This window comes from Neolamprologus brichardi, chromosome 13 (genome assembly GCF_056152115.1).
Source record: "Neolamprologus brichardi isolate AB-2024 chromosome 13, ASM5615211v1, whole genome shotgun sequence".
Taxonomy (NCBI): Eukaryota; Metazoa; Chordata; class Actinopteri; order Cichliformes; family Cichlidae; genus Neolamprologus; species Neolamprologus brichardi.
In genome coordinates, this window is record NC_142116.1 from 11,302,886 (window position 1) to 11,322,285 (window position 19,400).

At 39.1% G+C, this 19,400-nt stretch overlaps 2 protein-coding genes across 2 annotated transcripts in view; both read left to right on the forward strand.

Moving 5' to 3' along the window:
• Nucleotides 1–5,532, forward strand: part of chrm3a (cholinergic receptor, muscarinic 3a) — a 77,488-nt gene extending 71,956 nt beyond the window's left edge. The window contains exon 3 of the mRNA XM_006783681.2: nucleotides 1,689–5,532. Within this exon, the coding sequence (XP_006783744.2) occupies nucleotides 1,708–3,651 (1,944 nt within the window). The 5' untranslated portion in view covers nucleotides 1,689–1,707 and the 3' untranslated portion in view covers nucleotides 3,652–5,532. The remainder of the gene's footprint in view (nucleotides 1–1,688) is intronic.
• Nucleotides 5,533–10,319: 4,787 nt separating this feature from the next.
• fmn2a (formin 2a) overlaps nucleotides 10,320–19,400 on the forward strand; it is a 37,305-nt gene continuing 28,224 nt past the window's right edge. The window contains exons 1-3 of the mRNA XM_087849695.1: nucleotides 10,320–12,552; nucleotides 14,825–14,988; nucleotides 18,272–18,424. Coding sequence (XP_087705821.1) covers nucleotides 10,350–12,552; nucleotides 14,825–14,988; nucleotides 18,272–18,424 — 2,520 coding nt within the window. The 5' untranslated portion in view covers nucleotides 10,320–10,349. The remainder of the gene's footprint in view (nucleotides 12,553–14,824; nucleotides 14,989–18,271; nucleotides 18,425–19,400) is intronic.

Below are 19,400 nucleotides of genomic sequence, written 5' to 3' on the forward strand. Positions count from 1 at the left end.
GATGAAGTGATGCATGTCCACAGCAAAGACAGCAGGGAGCTTTTCTGATAATAGTAGTAGCAGTGTGCGGCTCCCGGTGTCACAAATGGCTGTGAGACGCTGTTGGCTACTGGGGTTCTTTAACAGCTCTGTGGGAGGTCTGAGATTCTGTGTAGGCACAGGTACAGCACTCGGCTTCAAATACCTTTCCCTGTGGGATGAATACTGTGTGCACGATTGTCACTTTAAACATTATACAACTGCTATATTCGTGCTTATATATTTGTGTACATAGTGTCTGTAGGCATGTGGATTTGGTGGTAAGGGGTAATGTGTTTTTCCTTGTTGAAACATTGTTGTAAATGTCAGCAGAAGAACACTACTCCCATGGCTTTCACAATAAAAAGCAAGCGGGGGTAATGTGCGGCACTCTGTATAATCACAGCTGTGTACTGAGTATTGATTACTACACTTGTCAGGCAACAAAAAGCTGCAGTTTTCATATGTGCTATTTGATGTTTGTATCATCAGACACATGTGTAAACTATGTGAATCCCTAGCTGTAAGTCCAAACTGATTTGCCAGTCATTTAAAAAGCATGCATCTGAATCCATTCACCCCAGCAGTTGTGCGTTATTGCTCAGCGAAACTTGAAGAGAATAGAACATGCTGGTTTAGAAATTGGAGGTCTTCATCTCATTATCCAATTATCAGTAACTGCTTTGACAAAAACAGCAGGATCTTTCATTCAATGTTTGCCCTTTTATTGCAAAGTCATCTTGAATTGAACTAAAAACAGTGCATATTCACACATTCTTTGTGGCTACGGCGGTATTAGCTCTTCTGGTGCTCTTTTCTCCATGTTTCACCATTAGGTTTTGTCTGTTGATAGCTTTATCTGTCTAGGATCTATCTTTTCCTTCTTAGAAGGCTTTTGGAAGACCAGATCAATGCTGATGTCTAATTAGCGAGCAGGAAAAAAAACGCTGCTCAGACAGGGAAAAAAGTGCCAGAATATCTCCTAAAGTTCATTCCTCCTGCTTTATTCAAACCCCTACTTGTTATAACTTTTACCAGTCTTTGACACAATAAATATAAAATTGCCATTATCACAAAACTGTTTCCCTTTGTAGACTAGCGACATATACGAGTGTTAAATTTTGAATGTAACCACTGTGCTTACTCCATTTATGATCTGTAAGCAGAAAACCATCAGGTACAAGGGTTTAATGTGATGTAGTGTTTAGTTTTAACACAGGCATCCTTATAAACTAGGCAACAACGTGAAAATGCATTACCTGTGTTTAAGTTAAATATATCTGCAATTTTATTGGGTTTCATAAGAAATAGCTCTGATTGCACTCTTACTATCATTGTTGACCATCTACCTATGTTAATTCAGCATCAAGGTATAATTTGATATGTATTGCTTGTAGCATTTAAAGTGTACAAAAAGATTGTACGCAAATAAAATTAAGGGTGACTGTTTTAAAGGAAAGATCCATAAATCTTTGCCTATCCAAACACCCAGTTTCGTAGAATGGGTTTGTAGCCTCACCTAGTGGATATGAATGAGAATATCAGCTACCTTCTCAAATTTTATTCTTTCTGCCACTCTTTTCTTTTACACTTGTCTATTTTCCCTTTTGTGCCCCTCTCCCCTCCTCTCTATGTCCCTTCCTACCTCCCTTTACTATCTTTCTCTTTAGAATATGCCAGAACATAACAATGAGCTCCAACAGCACAGATCCTGGTCTTTTCCTGACTGCCAGCACTCTACCACCATTGGCTGCAGCCTACTCACAGTCCAATGCACCCTATCAAGGAGGAACTGGAGGAACGCCCGTGGTTTATCATGCTATGGATGATAATTCCTCTTCTATCAGCAAGCTCTTAAACTCCTCATTAGAACCCCAAAATGGGAGTGCAACAGCAGCCCCTGATCCCTTTGGTGGCCACGCTGTGTGGCAGGTTGTCCTCATTGTCTTATTGACTGGCATGCTGTCACTGGTCACGGTCATTGGGAACATCCTGGTAGTAGTATCCTTTAAGGTTAATCGCCAACTAAAGACAGTCAACAACTATTTCCTGTTGAGCTTAGCTGTGGCTGACCTTATCATAGGGGTCATCTCCATGAACCTCTACACAGCTTATCTTGTGATGGGCAAATGGGCCATGGGCAACTGGGCATGCGACTTGTGGCTGGCTATAGACTACGTGGCAAGCAATGCATCTGTTATGAACCTACTGGTCATCAGCTTTGACCGCTACTTTTCAATTACTAGGCCTTTGACCTACCGGGCCAAACGGACCACAAGGCGAGCTGGGATCATGATAGGCTTAGCCTGGTTTGTTTCTCTTGTCCTGTGGGCTCCAGCCATCCTGCTATGGCAGTTTCTTGAGGGTAAAAGGACAGTGCCCCCAGGGGAATGCTACATTCAGTTCCTTTCACAGCCTATTATAACCTTCTGCACAGCCATGGCGGCATTCTACCTACCTGTGACAATAATGAGTGTTCTCTACTGGCGCATTTACAAGGAGACCCAGAATCGTTCAAAAGAGCTAGCTGGGTTGCAGGGCTCGGGTGGAATAGGAGCAAGAGGTGTAAACGGTGGGGGCGCAAGAGCCCGTTTTGTCCATCAGACAGGAAGTTCTAGAAGCTGCAGCAGCTATGAGTTGACCAGGCTCTCTAGGAGAAAGAGCACATGTCGGGAACTGGTAGGCCGCTTCCACTGCTGGCCCGGTGTTCGCTCTTGGAGACCTGGTAGTATGCGACAGGGAGATGGTGATCCAGATCAGAGTAGCAGTGACAGCTGGAACAACAATGACGCTGCAGTCTCTTTGGACCAGTCTGGGTCTTCAGAAGATGAGGACTGTGGAGGTAGAGATATGATTCCACAAAGTCATGCTATTTTCTCCATTGTTCTTAGCCTTCCTGGCATAAAAGCTGCTGTTAACTCCCAGCTAACCTCATGCGAGGATCTGGATGGAGCCTCAGAGGAGGATCCCCTTAGAGCAGCGGAGTATAATCGAGACAGTCTTTCATCAGTAGCTCCAAACACAATAGCCACTGTTACTCCGGAAGGGCAAAACAGTTCAGAAAATAGCTACCACCAACGCTTCTGCTCACGCAAGATTCAATCATTGTCTTCCATCCAGGCTACTTCTAACCATAGGTCTCTGGATGGTACCCCAGTAACCACTACCACTGCCTCTGACAGTACTACTACCAGCACAACCACCAAGTCCCCCTCAGGTCCAATGTCCTTCAAGGAGGCAGCTCTGGCAAAGCGTTTCGCTGCCCGAGCCCGGACTCAGATCACCAAAAGGAAGCGGATGTCCTTGGTAAAAGAGAAGAAGGCAGCTCAAACTCTCAGTGCCATCCTCTTTGCATTCATCATCACATGGACACCTTACAACATCATGGTGCTCATCAATGCTTTCTGTAAAACTTGCATCCCAGAAACTCTGTGGGCAGTAGGTTACTGGCTATGCTACGTCAACAGCACAGTCAACCCCATGTGTTACGCCCTGTGCAACAAGACTTTTCGTACAACATTTAAGATGATACTGTTGTGCCGCTGGGACCAGAAAAAAAGGAGGAAGCAGCAGTTTCAGCAAAGGCATTCTTCAGTGGTCTTTCACAGGAGAATTCCCAGGGAGTCTACGTAAAGGACGGAAAGTTAAGATTGCTTGTAACAGAAATGAAAAATGTAACACAGAAAGAAAAGAAAGAAACATCAATTTAATTGTTTCTGTGGAGTTTCTTTATCTAGAGATCTTTAATGTTTTATTCTGCTATGTCAAACACAGCAACCCAATGTGGTGGTTTTGCAGTATGTGTTTGTGTTGGTGCATCCATTAAGCAAAGCCGTATATATGTGTGAAGGTTTGTGTAAGGTGAGGTTTAGACATGAAGGTTGTGACTGTCCTTGAAGAACTTTTTATCATTTCATGCAAGTACAGCAGCAAGAAAGCGAAGTGACAATACTCGAAAAGGGCTTAAAAAACAAATTGCAGGAGAAATACTGAAGTGCAATTGATGCAAATAGAGAGGATGTTGTCACAGAGTTGGGGATTACACTTTTCTGATCATTTCTCTCTGTGGGTAGTTTGCTCTGTAACATTCAGAGTGGTTTTGCATTTTAAATAAAACTATATATATATATATATATTAAAAAATGTTCACAGGCTTCTACATTTTATTAATTTGCCCAGCCATCTTTTTGACTGGTATGCAGTTTTATTAAAAGTTTGGCACATTGCGTTTCTACATGAGCTCCTTTGTCAGTGTCTTTAATGAAATATAAAAAGTTCTTAAATTTTGTCCATACAGTCGACAGAAAACTGTTATTTTTGTGATTTTGGTTTTTGGTTTTCTAGAGATTTTGAGCCAGTCTGAAAATGATCCTTTTGATGAACTGAGTTGTGAATATTTTGTGTGGCACCACAGTCAGTGAACCGCTGTTGTGTTCAATGTGATTGTTGTGGTTTGTATGGTGGAGATAATAAGTACAATGGTTGTGTTTTATGTACTTGCAATTTTCTGTCAAGTAATGATTATACAGTAATTATAATTCCGTTTGTGTACATTTGGATATTTCTGAATATGATACACAAAGATTGCACACACACAGACACACTCACACACAAATATGTCCATTTGTTTAAAAAAGTGTGTTTTGATCTTACGTTATCTTTTGAATTTCCACAAAATTTCACATCTAACAACTCTTTTGTAAAAGGATGGCAATCTTTGATATAGTGGAACAATGGCGACCTCTAGTGGTGTACAAAAAGATCTGTTGCTCAGGCTGTTAACAGTTTAACTTCCACACTGCAGTATCAAAATCTGAAATATAGCGATACATATATATTTTAATTCAATCTAAAAAATTTTATCTAAATTTTAAATGAAAACAGGTGACAAATTCAAGAAAAACTACACTGAGGTGTTTAGATTCATTTGAGGGAAGGTTCGATGCAGAGCAGTATAAAGTTGTTCTGAATACAAATAATCATCATAAAATAATTTTATTATGGTCGGCAAAAAAAAATGTGCTACAACAACTAGCATACAAATTAATGGCTAGATCGTATTATATTGAAAATGATGACATGACTTTGGCTTATTTGCTGTATGCAAAGAAATGTTTAAAAATGTACCTGCCATCGGTGAATATTTCATTAGTTTTCAGCACAATGCTATAATACAGAAAGCTACTTTTGGCTGCCCGCTTATTCACAAGGGGTCACCACAAGGGGTGGCTCTTTGTATTTGATCTGGCAGATTTTTATGCTGAATGCCCTTCCTGATGAAGCCCCTGAGGAATTTGTATCTTCTCCCAGAAACAAACTGGGGATCTTTTGCTTATTAGTGTAAACCACTACAGTATGGAGCCACGGTACAGGGTCAGAATACATTCTTCATCGATAAATGAGGGATTTTTTGTACTGTATTGGGAATGTAAACTGCCAACATTGTGAACACAACAGTTTGTTACATTTTAAGTATGCCAATCATACTCATATTTTAAGCCAATAAAAAAATAAAAAACCTTTTGTCTATAATTACTTTATTTGTTTTGATTTTTTGTCTTTTTGCCACTGTGTAATTTAGGGTGTTTCACCTTTGTTACATAGAATAGTTTCACTTAAAATGAATCATTTTTTGAGTGTTCATATTTAACACATGTTCAATAATGCAGTTTCTTAACATCCAATCAGATCAGTTTAAAGCAATAGATAATGTGGGTTGCATAAATTTATTCGTGATATTCTGTAATCAGAGCTAAAAATAAAAAATAAAAAATACAGTTACAATATAATGGGTGCTATAATACTACAATCACTAGCCACTACATTAGGGACATCTGCTTGGTAATGCAAAGATCAAGTCAGCCAACTCTGTGCATTTAAAGATGTTAAAGATGACCCACTAAAGCTCAAACTGAGCAACAGAATGGGGAAGAAAGGTAACTAAAGGGACTTCATGGCTGTTGGTGCCAGATTGGTGGATTTGAGTATTTGATCCAGATCCAGGTTTCATCCAGGGATTTTCACACACAAGCATCTGTTGGAGTTGGAGGTGTATGGTCCAAAAAAAACAAAGACATCCAGTGACCAGCAGTTCTCTAAGTAAAAAAAACATATTTTTGTCAGAGGTAAGAGAAGAATGCCCAGAATACTTATAGCTGACAGGAAGGCAACAGAAACTCAAATCACCTCTCATTAAAACCAATGTATGCAGAAAAGAATATCTGAATGCACATCAAACTTTGAAAAAGATGGGCCACTGCTGCAAAAGACAACTCCTCTCAACTAAGAACAGGAAACTGACGCTACAATTTGTAAGACCTCACCAAAATTAGCCAAAATAGAATATTGTAAGAATGTCACCTGGTCTGACGAACCTCGATTGCAGTTGCAACATTTGGATGACCTGGTCAGATTTTTGATTAGCCCTGCCTGTTATCAGCAGTTCAGGCTGGTGCTGGTAGCCTGGTAGTGTAATGGTGTTGGGGATCTTTTCTTGGCCCCTTAGATCATTGTTTAAATGCTACAAACTACCTGACTTTTGTCCTGACTATGTCCATCTTTTTATGGCCACTCAATTTCAGACTGGCTTCTTGAAGATGACAATGACTTTACTGTACTCAAATGCCCTGCACAGTCACAAGATGTGATTCCAAGATGTGATTTGGTGGAACAGTACAGTTCATATCACAGACAAGAAATCTGCAGGAACTGTGCAATGCTGTCATGTCATGCCAACCTGGTAGTTGAAAATATCCAGTTTATTTTTTCCTTTTTAACCAACAAAATTTCCACAAGTTGTAGAGCACTGTCTTACCAATGAACAGTCATTTTGTTGTATTTTTCCCAACAAATGTTGCTACAATCTGTATGCTATCATGTCTAAGTATTTGAACATTTTGTTTTTATATGGCCACTGTCATTTGTTTAGGTTCATTAGGTTAATTCATTGCTATTTTAAACTTCAGATGACCTTAAATAAAATGTTTTGTAGTATTCCTCAATACTTAAAAATGTCGAGAAAACTGAATAAAACAGCTATTCTCAATGAGGAAGTGGATGGCATTACCCTCGGCTGCCTGTTTAGTGGAGGAAGGGACTTAAACGACAAGCAAGATGGAATGTGAGTACCTCCCTGGATATGTAGTCAAGCTAAAGTGGCACTGCTCAGAAAAGTTTGGTTACTAATCCCAACAAGTGTTGGGATAATGTTGCTGGTAATGGTGTTGTGGTTCTTTTTTGGGGGTTTTTTTGTTTTGTTTTGTTTTGGTTGTTTGTTTTTCCATAATTTGTGCATCTGCAAATATAAACCTTCTGGTTTTTTTCATATGAAAGAAACTATACCCTGGTGGGGATTGCTAATTTCTTGTTTTTGATTTATGTATGTTTTGTTTTGTTTTGCTTTACTTTTGTTTCATATGTTGTTTGTTTTACTTTAAGAAAATTTATGAATGAGAGGTAAAACTTGAGGGGGTAGGGACAAATAAGTAAATACTTCTACCTACTCCTTTTCAAACAAATAATGGAATAATATATTGTAATGATTGTGAAGGCTCATGTTTGAAATGTTTGAAATAAAAATGAACTGAACTGAACTGAACTGAAGTATGACCAAAAGTGAAAGTTCAAAGAAGCTGACAGGGTTTAGAGAGTCTGTGAAAAATCCTGGTATTACTCTTGAACCCTGCAAAAAGTTTGTAGCATAGACTGAAGAAATACTGTTATATAACTCTTTTTTTTTTTTTTTGCTCCAACTTGTAAGTAAAACTGCATCAAATCAATAATTTATTTTCTTTTTTAGAAGTAACATTTTGACAGCTGTACATCGCTACAGACATGGCACTGAGTTAACTTTTGTAGGAACTATCTGGCACATTTTTGGCTTTCTGTGGATCTGATGCAAAAGTGGAATATGTGTGTTCTTTTATCTTTTGAGGCAGAATTATACACAGTGATTTTGAGAGTTTTATTGCTCTACCAACCCTAGAAAATGTATTTATATTATTCTGTATTTAGCTCTAATCTTCCAGTTTTTTAAAACTCAATTATAATATTAATTATTTGTTATCATAGAAAACATGTTGTCTCAGTTAGGAATGAGGTCACTGACCTGTCTGGTAACAGCTTATGTAGGGAGAAAACAGCTGAAGCTCATTTGCTAAATGAGGGCATGGACTTAAAAGTGGCACCACAGTGCATCAGCCAAGACTAACAGCTACTGATCGACTCAACTGAATGTGTGTTTTTGTTCTAATTTGCCATTAAAATGGAGTCTTGTGTTGCTGTCTGAAATGAAGTTGAGATTAGCATTGAGTGTCTAACTTCAGATAGACATTTATTTTAATATAATAGTGTTATTTAACTGTTACATAGCTGTGTGTGTTCCCATCATGAGTCCTGATAAAGTTAGTAAGGAAAGTTTCCACAGAGCTAATGAGAGATGGCCACAGTGACTAGACATGTGATGAGGAAAATACAGACTTCATGTGACCCATGGCTAAGGAGCGGCTCATAGAAGAAGACAAACACCCATTTGTGTTGTTTTCTTCAGTCAGTACTAAACCACTGAGGAGAATCCACCAGTCAGGCAAGTATGACATCTTTCATATTTGAAAATATTTATAAAAGAAGTCATAGCATTTATCTTGTTTTTTAATTTTACACTGTTTCATTTTGCCTAAACGGAATGTTGTAAGTTGAAACCTTGTTCTAATTTTTTATCTTTTATGGTTAGAAAAGTGATCTTTATAATTGGTGCTAGAAGGATAAATGTTAAATTTACTACACATAGAGGTTAATCAGTCTTCAGGCATGTGTCGATACAAGCTAATGAACAAACAAGAAGAATCCATTTGGAAATAAAAATGTGGACACAATAACTTGCTTGTAACTGCACAGGCAATATTTGTCACCAGTCAATCATAAGCTTGTAAGTTGTGGACAAACCACCATATACCTACACTTTGACTTAATCCATAATAAGTGTCTGATTTTTTTTTAAATGTATTTTCTTGATCGGTAGATGTGGGTTTTTTTTTTTAGCCATACACTGCCAAAAAGTGACCAAAAAAATCCAACACCAATGCATTCAGTTAAACAGTAAATATTTGGATTTGAGAAACCTACAATCATAATCTTTTCACCAGATATTCTCCAACATGTTTTAGATAATTTCCCGTAACTCGGCAGCCACATTAAACTGACTCTTTGATTAACTACTTCCACTGCCATGCGCAGTATGACATGAGTATTTAGCTGTTTGTTATACAGTATATCTGTGTGTTGGGGAAATTGGAGATCTCGAATGACCTGTCTGATCTACAATACTGTGCAAAAGTCTTGAGAGCCCACATTTCTCTATGTTTTGCTAAGAAGATGATAAATTCATGCAGCAATTAAAAGTAGATAAGTCAAAAACCAGAGACTGTACAATTCTAACAAGCTTGAAAATAAATATTTGGTATGATTTTTATTCTTCAATGAAGTCTGAGGTTTCTTGGGCAAGCCTTCTTTTAATTGATCCAAGTTAGGTGTGTTTGAATGATTGATAAGTTGTTGTAAAGTGGCTTAACAGAGTAAAAACACATTCATCTTAAAATGGTCAGGTAAAATTACTGGACTGAAAACAAGTGAAAAAGCAACCAATACCCTATGAAAAACTTTGAAAGACCTCCAGAAAGCCTTAAGAACTGTTGCTCAAGAACACTTTGAAAAATTCTAAGAGAATCTGGTTCATTGAAAGCAAAATCAAAAGAAATGAGTTGTGGTTCAAGACTTTTGCACAGTATTGTAGCTGTATGTCCATGACAGTTCTCAGTCATCCAGATCATGGTAATCTAAGGAGCCTGGAAAGAAAAAAAGACTAGGCTTCTTTACGTTTCTTGAAGATGACAAATCTGGGACTCCACTGATTGGTCTTAGAACTGAAGAAGCTCCTCGGACAAGAGGTGAAACATCTTCAAGAAACTTAACAAATTCTAGTTGCAAAATCAACAAAATCATGTTGAGGTTCAGGATCTAGGGAGGTCAGTCCATGACTAGTAATAGTCCACTGTTTTTTTTGGGGTCTTTTTTTAATGTTTACTTGTTTTGTTGTTGTTTTTAAATCTAGACAGGCCTTTACTGCATTGGTGGTGTGTTTGGCATAATTTTCATGCTGAAAAATTAAGCTGTTGCCAATCAGGCATTATGACTCATCTCAGAGCATATTGCCTCCCTTTTGCTATTTTTAAGCTAAGCGTAAATATACAGTAAATCAGTGTGAACTTGTTCTTCTCCCTTTACTTCAGCCTTTGTAGACAGGCGTTCTCTTGGATGAAACCAAAGCGAGCAGGATGCAAACCATAAAGACGGTGGAGACCCAAGTCCCCTTTCTAAAAGAGAGTTTCTTCACTACCACGTTCAAAGGCCGACGGAAGAGCAGTGTTACCAATATCCTCCGTAAACAGCAGCACTCTCTTCTTAATCAACAGCAGTGCATTTTAGAGCATCAGCCACACAGTCCTAAGCTCTTTCATTCTCCTCCAGTTGAAAATGGACCGGGGCAGCAAACCCCCCAGCATCAGCGACTTGCTCGCTCAACCAGCAGCCCGTTATGCAAGGCAGCTGAGAATGCAGAAGCAGATGGGGATAGAAAGGAGGAGCAAAAAGAGAGTATGGCTCAGAATGTGAGAGAGGCTGAGCTGGAAAGGGGGGGAGAGGGAGCAGTGAGTGGTAGTGAGCCCGTGGCTGTCACTGCCAGTCTCCTCCTCCTTTCATCATCAGCCTCAGCAGTGCTGGGGGAGCCAGCATCATCCTCACAGCTGCCGTTAACTGTGGTGGGCAGACAGCAGGGATTAGCTGGCTCTGAAAGGGCTCTGACCAACAGAGGACCGGCTGCAGCAGTAGCTCACGAGGAAGCCGAGCATGCCCAATCTCGACCCCAGCATCATGGCCTATTAGCCAAAGGTGTTCGTCTACTCAGGAACATGGGGAACCAGGAAGCAAAGCAGAAGAAAGGAGGAGCCAATGGTGGACCAACAGGGGATGTTTCTTGTGATGGTGAGGCAGAGGAGCGAGAAGTGGACAAAAAATCCAAAAAGTCCTACAATAAAACAAATAAAGGAGCAGGAGAACATGGTGGTAAGAAGAAATCAAAGTCTGAGTCAAAGGGTTCTGTGTTTTCTGGAATGAAGATCAGGAAGAGTTTATCCAAGGTGAAAGGGTTGTCTAAGGATGATATGTTGGAAGATGGGAGATCAGCACATGTTGGCAAAACAGGGGTCGAGTCTGGTGCAGAGAAAAGCCTGTCAGCTGATGAGATGGGCATGCTGTCAGATGTCGAGGGGGATCTAACCCATTTAACTGCAGACAGCCACCAATCTATGGGCGATGAGACTGGCCGGAAGACAAGTTCAGGGTCAGATGCTGAACTCTACAGTTTTCACTCAGCGACTGAAAGTGAAGACCTGCTCTCTGATATCCAGCAGGCCATGAGAGACCAAGGTGTTGCCAGTGAAATTGTTACCAGACACTTATCTGAAGTGTCTGGTAACAATATGTCGACTTTGGAGGGGAGCAAAGTTCCTGAGACTGGAATATCTCACCAACTATTTAATCTGGATGAAGACTGTTTCTCCCCACCTCTTGTACCTCAAGAACTGAATGATAAGTATAAGAGACTGGAGAAGGAAAGGAGTGACATATCTATATCAAGAATTTCATCTGGTCCAGGGTCTCTGAGTGAGAGTGGTCCTTCATCTTCTGCTCCAGACACAGAGAGAAGCAGTGGCAGCCTTTTTCCAAAAACTAACAGCACTTATAGCTTTCAAGACACTACAGCCACCACCACCTCATATGAAAGTGCTGAGGAGCCCCAGGATGAACTGGAGAGCCTGTTTTTGACTCCACATCAGGGTCAAGGTAGTCAGGCTGTGCTTGACACATCATGTGACCATTTAGATTCCATAATGGTAGGGACAGGGCCAACTGGTACTCAAAAAAGTGCAAGCAGCATGGACCTGTCTGTTGAGAGGGAGGATGAAGAAAGTGGTGGGCGGGACTTTCTGTCTCTGGAAAGGAGAAAAAATAGTCTGTCTATTAGCCACCTGATAATAGACAGTCCCCCTGTTTTTCAGCCTAGACGAAGATCATCCAACTCCCCCTCCACTGTCAAATTCTACCCACCAGTCCACCCTTCCTATATTAAGACCACCACCAGGCAGCTCACCTCTCCAGTTGGCTCCCCCATTACCAGCCCCAACGTGCCTCGGAAAACAGATCCCATCAGTGGATCACTGGAATCCAACAAGGTCCAAGGGTTTAGGAGACGCAAGCAGAGGTCCTGCTCCATAGCTGGGCCGCACAGTGTGTCTGCAGACTGGTCCGCTGAGGTTAATGAGCTTAGTGGAAGACATGATGATGGGGCCAAATTTCCAGATCAGGAGACCACAGAGAAGAGTTACACAGGTGGGACTTACTGGACGCTGGGGTCTAGGAGAGCACACTATGGAAAGCAGACGTCTGCTGCTCCAGTACCCTACCTGGATGTCTTCTCTGGTGAGTGATATATTAACCTCCTAGGACCTGGCGTCCACATATGTGGACATCACATTTTGGATTATTTAGACTAAAATACTAAATTTTGCTCTACAAGGGCCTGATATCCACTTACGAGGACATGATACTGACACTGTTCTATCAAAATTTTAAACGAATATCCTCGTATGTGGCTCTCAGTTTTATTAGAAACAAAAATAAAGTAAAAAAAAAAAAAATCAGGTAATTCTTTGTTTTTACATTTATTGGGTCCCAATGTGACCAAATATCAAAGAGAAATTAAAAATTCATGCTGTGAAAGAGTTTGGGTCTTAGGAGGTTAAACAACTGAATTGAGCAATCAAAACAGGTTTCAAAAAACCCAAAAAGAAGGTAAAGAGAGAATAATAACCTTCCTCCCAAAACATTGGTGCCAGTTTAGTGTAGCTGTCTTCTCTTTTAAATGCCCCATAATCTATTAGCCTCACAGCACTCATTCTGAATGGCATTTCTCTGAGAGACCTGTGTGAAAGTGAGCTACAAGACAATTTGTCCCTACTGAAGATATTTTGATTAACGTCAGTTTTTTTTTTGTTTGCATCTACAATCGAAATCAATGCCACAAAGGGATGAACTACATGTTTTGCAATACAAAGAAAAAGTAGAGAAAAACACAGAATATCAATAGCTTGACTTTTTAATTATATTTGTTTTGTGATTATTCTGCTATCACATTGGCACCAAAGTATCAGGAAGACAATAATGAAGCATTTCATTTAAATATTTTAGTTATTTCACAATTTATTCCTACTGAAGAAGTCTTAATGGATTGGATGTCACTCCTATTTGTTTGGCTCCTACCCTATTGGAGATTAGGCCATTACACAACCAATTATAGTAATTGCCTAGTAAGTTTAATTACTTACAAATTGCACTTTAAGTAAGTACACTAGAAATACTAAGGTTATTATTTTAAAATACAGTACTTAATGAAAACCATAATAAAACCATGGGGTGTCTTTGAGATGCGTTGTCTCACTCTAATAAAACAATGCCACTCTGTCCTCCTTACTATTGTGGAGCCTTTCAAGAGCTCAGCTGTTGTCTCCTGTCTTTGCCTGTGCTCAATAAATCAGAGGACCGAATGACAATGCTGCCACCCACCCACGGCTATGTCATCCTCTGATTCCACTGGCTTAGATAAGAAGCACACGCATACACAAACACAGTGGATGTTAAACTCATGTGACAGTTTTTCTGCCAGACAAAAATAAGTCATGGTGTTAAATCAATTTCTGTTTGCGTCAGGTGAACTCGCTCCAAACAACAGAGGTACATAATGATCTGAATCCATATAAAATGAACATTTTTGTGCCTGTGTGGCACTTCGTATTTGTGAGACGTATTTTGTCCCGTTTATGCTCACAAAGACTCAGTCTCTAACTAGTTTACCATTGCATGTGATACCAATCAGTGCAGCGAGGTTTACAGGTCACATGTACCCTTAAGAAGGAGTGGAAGGAATGAGAACAAAGATGGGAAACCATAGAAAACTCCAGCTTAATGTTTGAACAAGTGACGACAAATAATTGATTTGACACTGTCCCCTGTATCACATGGTTAAAAGAAATCATCCTGTTTTAGAATTGGTCTTCCTGCTGTAGCTGTGTGTTGTTTTGGACTCAACAGTCCTCTGCTGTCACATTGTTCATATCCCCCACCGCCCTTCAAACTCCATATAATTCCTGACATTCATTTCATTTTCAAGAAAATATGTCATTCCTTGTGAAGTATAGAGATTTTGATACATTACTACATTTCTCACAGGTCAAACTTACTTTACAAACCTGCGGACAGCCTACCTTATTTTCTGTATTTTATTCAAGAAGTAGAATTTATTCATTCTGTAACCATGCTATCGGCTTTAGCCCACCTTTTAGTTTTTTTCAAGCTATTCCAAAACTTTTCTTTTTCTGCCATTTGATAGTTCTTTGCACTTCACAATCAGCACCACCTCTCTTTTCACCCACGTGTAAATGGTGTGAATAGAGTTTACAAGTGTAGGTGTTTAATTATCACATCCTAAAATGAAAAATGTCTTTTACATTCTTTGGTCAGACTGACATGAGGCATCTAACTACACACTTTTTCTCAACTTACCAAATATATATCTAAAAATACATTTTAAAAATGGGTCTGTTCAAATTCATCTGAGTATCCTCCTCTAGTCTTGAAAATGGAGCTCTGTATCCCTCTGTTTTGTTCTTGCAGTGTCTGTCTTTTCTTTTCTCAGGTCACGCTCTTTTGGACAGGCTGTGTATGCATCAAGGAGATGGGTCTTCCGAAGAGGATGTGAAAGAACTGTGTCAACGAATGCTTGTCCAGGGTCTCCTGCACCCCTTCAGCAACGGGCGAGCAGAGCTCCTTGGTGACAGTACTGTGTCACCAGTTTTTAATGTAAGACCTTTCTCTTCACTTTCATTTAGCACTTATTCTAAAAACTGACCACATATTCAGGGGTAGGTTCATTTTTAAACAAATATATAGTTTAGCTTTAAAACACTTTAAAATGCTCGATCCACATTACAATAGCTTTAAAATAATTAGATGTAGGGTTTTTGTGGGGATGGAAATAACCCTTAAAGCTGGGCAGCTGTGTTTCATATTTCTAACTTTTCTACTTTCATAACAAACCACTGTCTAAAGATAGTATAACATGGGCTGGGATGCATATAAAAAGCATGTGTTAATGAGATAAATCACTAAGTAACTCTTATGTGCAGTAGAGAGAATGAATGCAGAGTGTGTGTTTCTGTATTTATTGTTTGACTATGATTCATCTGAGACATTTCATTACCTGAAAGAGCAGTGGTGTATGTAGAGAGGGTGACTATGCGGAAGTTGATTTCATGAATCTTTTATTTTCCACTCCAGTAAAGCTTTGCTCAGACCTAATTGCACATGCACATGCCTGCAGATTTTATCACAGCTACTGCTGGAGCCATTTCTATCATGACTCCTTGCAGCTGAGCATGCAAATTAAGCTGTAAAATACGTGTAACTTGATGTACAATTTAAACTGCAACATATTTATCAACACATCAGCTCTTTGAAAACATAGGCCTGTTCAGTGTCTTTATGTTGCTACAAAATGACAATCATAAAATAAGAAATCAAGTCATCCACTGATAAACACTCGGATGACTTAAAAAGCTAAAGATTTTTTTAAACCTCACTAGCTGTGCAGCTTCATGGATATCACATTGAGTTGTTCAGCATAATGTATACAGACATTTATGCCTCAGTCTTATGTCATGGCAGGGAATGAACCCCACTGGCTTTGCTGTGCCTCTAGTGACGCCATGAGGTTGGCTCTTTCAGTGACATTTCCCAACAACCAGTGGATGGATTGCTGTTAAATTTTCTACATACATTCACCCGAGAAGGTTAATTTTAATGGTGTTAATTCTCCTGACTATTTCTATCCAGGTTTTTCACTTCCAGTGTAACATCTTATCATCTATGACATAGCTAGACCATTTTTAATTGTAATTTTTAAAAAAAAATTAATGGTACCTCGTAAATTTTAGTGATTCTCTAACTTTCCCACTGAACATTAACTGTATGGAGCTGTCTTGTCATTGTGAGCATGTTGCCAAGCTAATTTATATTTTTCAGCACTGCTGTATGAGCACATAATAACAAAGCAAATATAGTTGATGTAAATTCTTGGTCTTTTTTATCTGTCTAAAAACAAACAGTTAGGTCAGATTAGCTTTGGATTTTGCGCATTGGAACATCTCCTGCTGATGCACATGTGTGGACATATGTTGTATTTACTCATACGCACATAAAGGTTCAGTGGACATCCACACAGACAAAAGCAAGATTACTCGCCTGACAGTGCAAGCTCTTAAGCTGATTTATTAACATAAATGCAAATCTCTGGACTACAAACCGTCATCTGTTTGCATGCTGCATGGTCAAAGTAGGCCACAAACAAACAGACCTTTTCTTTTTTTTCTTTTTAATCTTCAAACAATTCACTGTCGCATCAGTATGTTAAAGACACTTGTGGACACATACAAAAGGACAGCATGAGACATCCATGCTAAGGCTTTTCCTTGCATAGCTGGATTATTATTCCCTCTGACATTCATTCAGTCCCACAAATGTACATAAATGCGCGCACACATACATTTGTGCTTGTGTAGACCATCTGCTGACCATGTTATGTAACAACTCCACGTGCCTTGGGCTCAGGCTGCTCTTCCTGAGCAAAAAGCTCACCATGTCAGGATTGGACAGAATTGTCCCTGCTCTGCATACTTCTTCAGTCTGCTTGGCCTGGAGTCATGTATTATTCAGCCTGACCATGAATAACCTTTGTTGTTGTCATTCAGAGTGCAGATTTCATTTTTTAGGGCTTTCTATCTTAAAGCTAATCTCCTTTTGAAATTAAATCATCAGACTGTCTTTGCTGTTCTGGAACCTTTTCACGTAAGCCCCTTAATATATGAGACCATTATGCTCTTTCCCTTTTAAAGTTGCTCTTCATCTTGAAATCAGTTATTTACTGCACCGACTTTGTTTTTTTCTTTCTACACCTCTCTTTCCTTTTACTTCTTTCTTTCATCTCCTGTTTGCCCTCCACCGTTCTACCTAAATATGGCATTGCAACCAATTTGGTGGAGACAGCAAATGCATCACTTTCGTGTTTCTTGTTCAGCATATGCCCTGAATTATATGCTCCAATCAGCCTCATTCATCACAAAAATGGGGCTTGATAATAATGAGTGTCTAAGAACTCTGAACATATGCTGTCCTTTGTGCTTGGCAAAACATTGCTTAGTTGATAAATTTCTGTTGCCGTTGCAAGAGTTTACATCGATCTCGCTCTGCAGGTCAGGTTACCACAGTGACCAGCTAATGCTGACATACAATATTAATATACTGCAGTATAGGGGCACTTCTGAAAAGAGTTGCCATTTATGCTCTCATAAGATAAGTAGTAAAAATAAGTAGAGTGTAATCTATCTGTTCATAGCCTTGCTATTTCACTTATACTAGTATGAAAAATAGAGTTGTGGTAGGTTTTGTAATGATACATACTTGGAATGAGAAAATGGAAAGCACCTGAATGCTCTAAAATATCAAACTTTTAAAAAAAAAGAAAAGGAAAAAGTGGAATAATTTGTACAACTCCATCTTTGCAAAACAGAAAGCAAGCACTTGACACATATTTACCCTCAGATTGTTGAGTACCTTTAACTGTGAGCCTCTTTCAGAGTTGTTTTAGGGTAGCCATCATTGTGTTGGGTGTTGACTGAAGAGTCATTGAAATAAATACTGTTAAATAATATAAATACAAATGTATTAAATTTCAGTAGCCTCCAGCTGCTCTTTGTCTAAAGTGATTAAATATATTTATGGAGCATGCCTTGTTGTACATTTAGGGGATTAAGCATTTTCACCAGGACCAGAAACCATATTGGAACAGTAAGAGAGTCAATTGTAGCTTAGCGTTTTTATTTGCCATGGAGACTGACAGACTACCGGCAGCTGTGACTAGACTGAGAGCTTTTTTTTGACATTTAACAGGAATAATAAGAAACATGTTTCTTAGATGTTCAACATTGTAGTGCTTTTAATACTTCTGTGTTTACTGACCTTTTATCTTTTGACTTACTGACCTTGTGTCTGATATTATAAACTTTCTGGTTTTATAACTTGTGTTCAGGAAGAGCAGCTGTACACCTGGGCATCTGTAGGCTTGCCAGTGTCTCCTTACCTTTGGGAACTCTATGGGGGGGCAACCACAGGCAGGGTACAGAGCTTGAGATCCTCTTTCCATCAATCCTCAGCTAAAACACCAGGTGCTCCACACGTTCAGGTTGGTTAAGTCTTCTCTTTAGTGTTAAATATCTGACAACTGTTTTTCATCCTGCCTGCACAGAAAAGAAAGTGTATGCTCTGAAAACATAAACTTAACATCTTTATTAGATTAAATTCAAATGTCTCCTCTTTACAAAGTCAAAGTGTGTTTCTTGCTGACTGATATATTCACTGCATATGCGTGTGTCTGAAAGGTAACATTTACCCAATATAGCCTTTTTAAAAATTGCCATTGTAATATAATTCATGATTATAAACCAAATGCACACGGAAAAAAACTTGAAAATGGTAAAAATCTAGAAGAGACTAAGCTTGATTATAATATTTTGCTGTTCCTTCTTGAATTTCTCTTTTCTGTATTTAACACCTTTGGTACAAAAAAATATATACAGGATGTGTTAAACTGCTTTAAAAATGAACAATGGAAAAATTGAATTTTAGTGTGCGAAACAGCAAAGAAATTAATACCAAGGTATAGAAACGCATTTAGTCTATGCAGGACTGACAAACATGGAAAGATATAATTACTGAACTTTGTATCTGATACATATATATTTGACCTGTATTTTAAAACTGTAATATTATTACCCACATGAATTTAGCTGTGAGTTTTTCCTTGGCCACCAGAGGTCAGGCTTGTGTTGAAAGTACTGTGAAACAATCACACGAATCCTCCCTGTTTCCTAGAAAAGTAAAAAATAAATAAATAAATAGAGGACTATACTGTCTAAATATTCTCCTCAATTCAACAAGGCGACGACAACTGGAGAATGTGTACTATCAGACAAAACCCTCCTCATGTGAGGCCTACTGAGACTCACTGTCTCTGGGGTCAGATCTCTGGTATCCCCTCATCCCTATTCTAACCAATGTGGAGCCAGAGGTCTGACAGAGTCTAGACATGATGGACTTGGTTGACCCTTCTTAAGCTCATAGTTCTGTCACTAAGCTGCCTGAGTTGTGACACTTTTTTT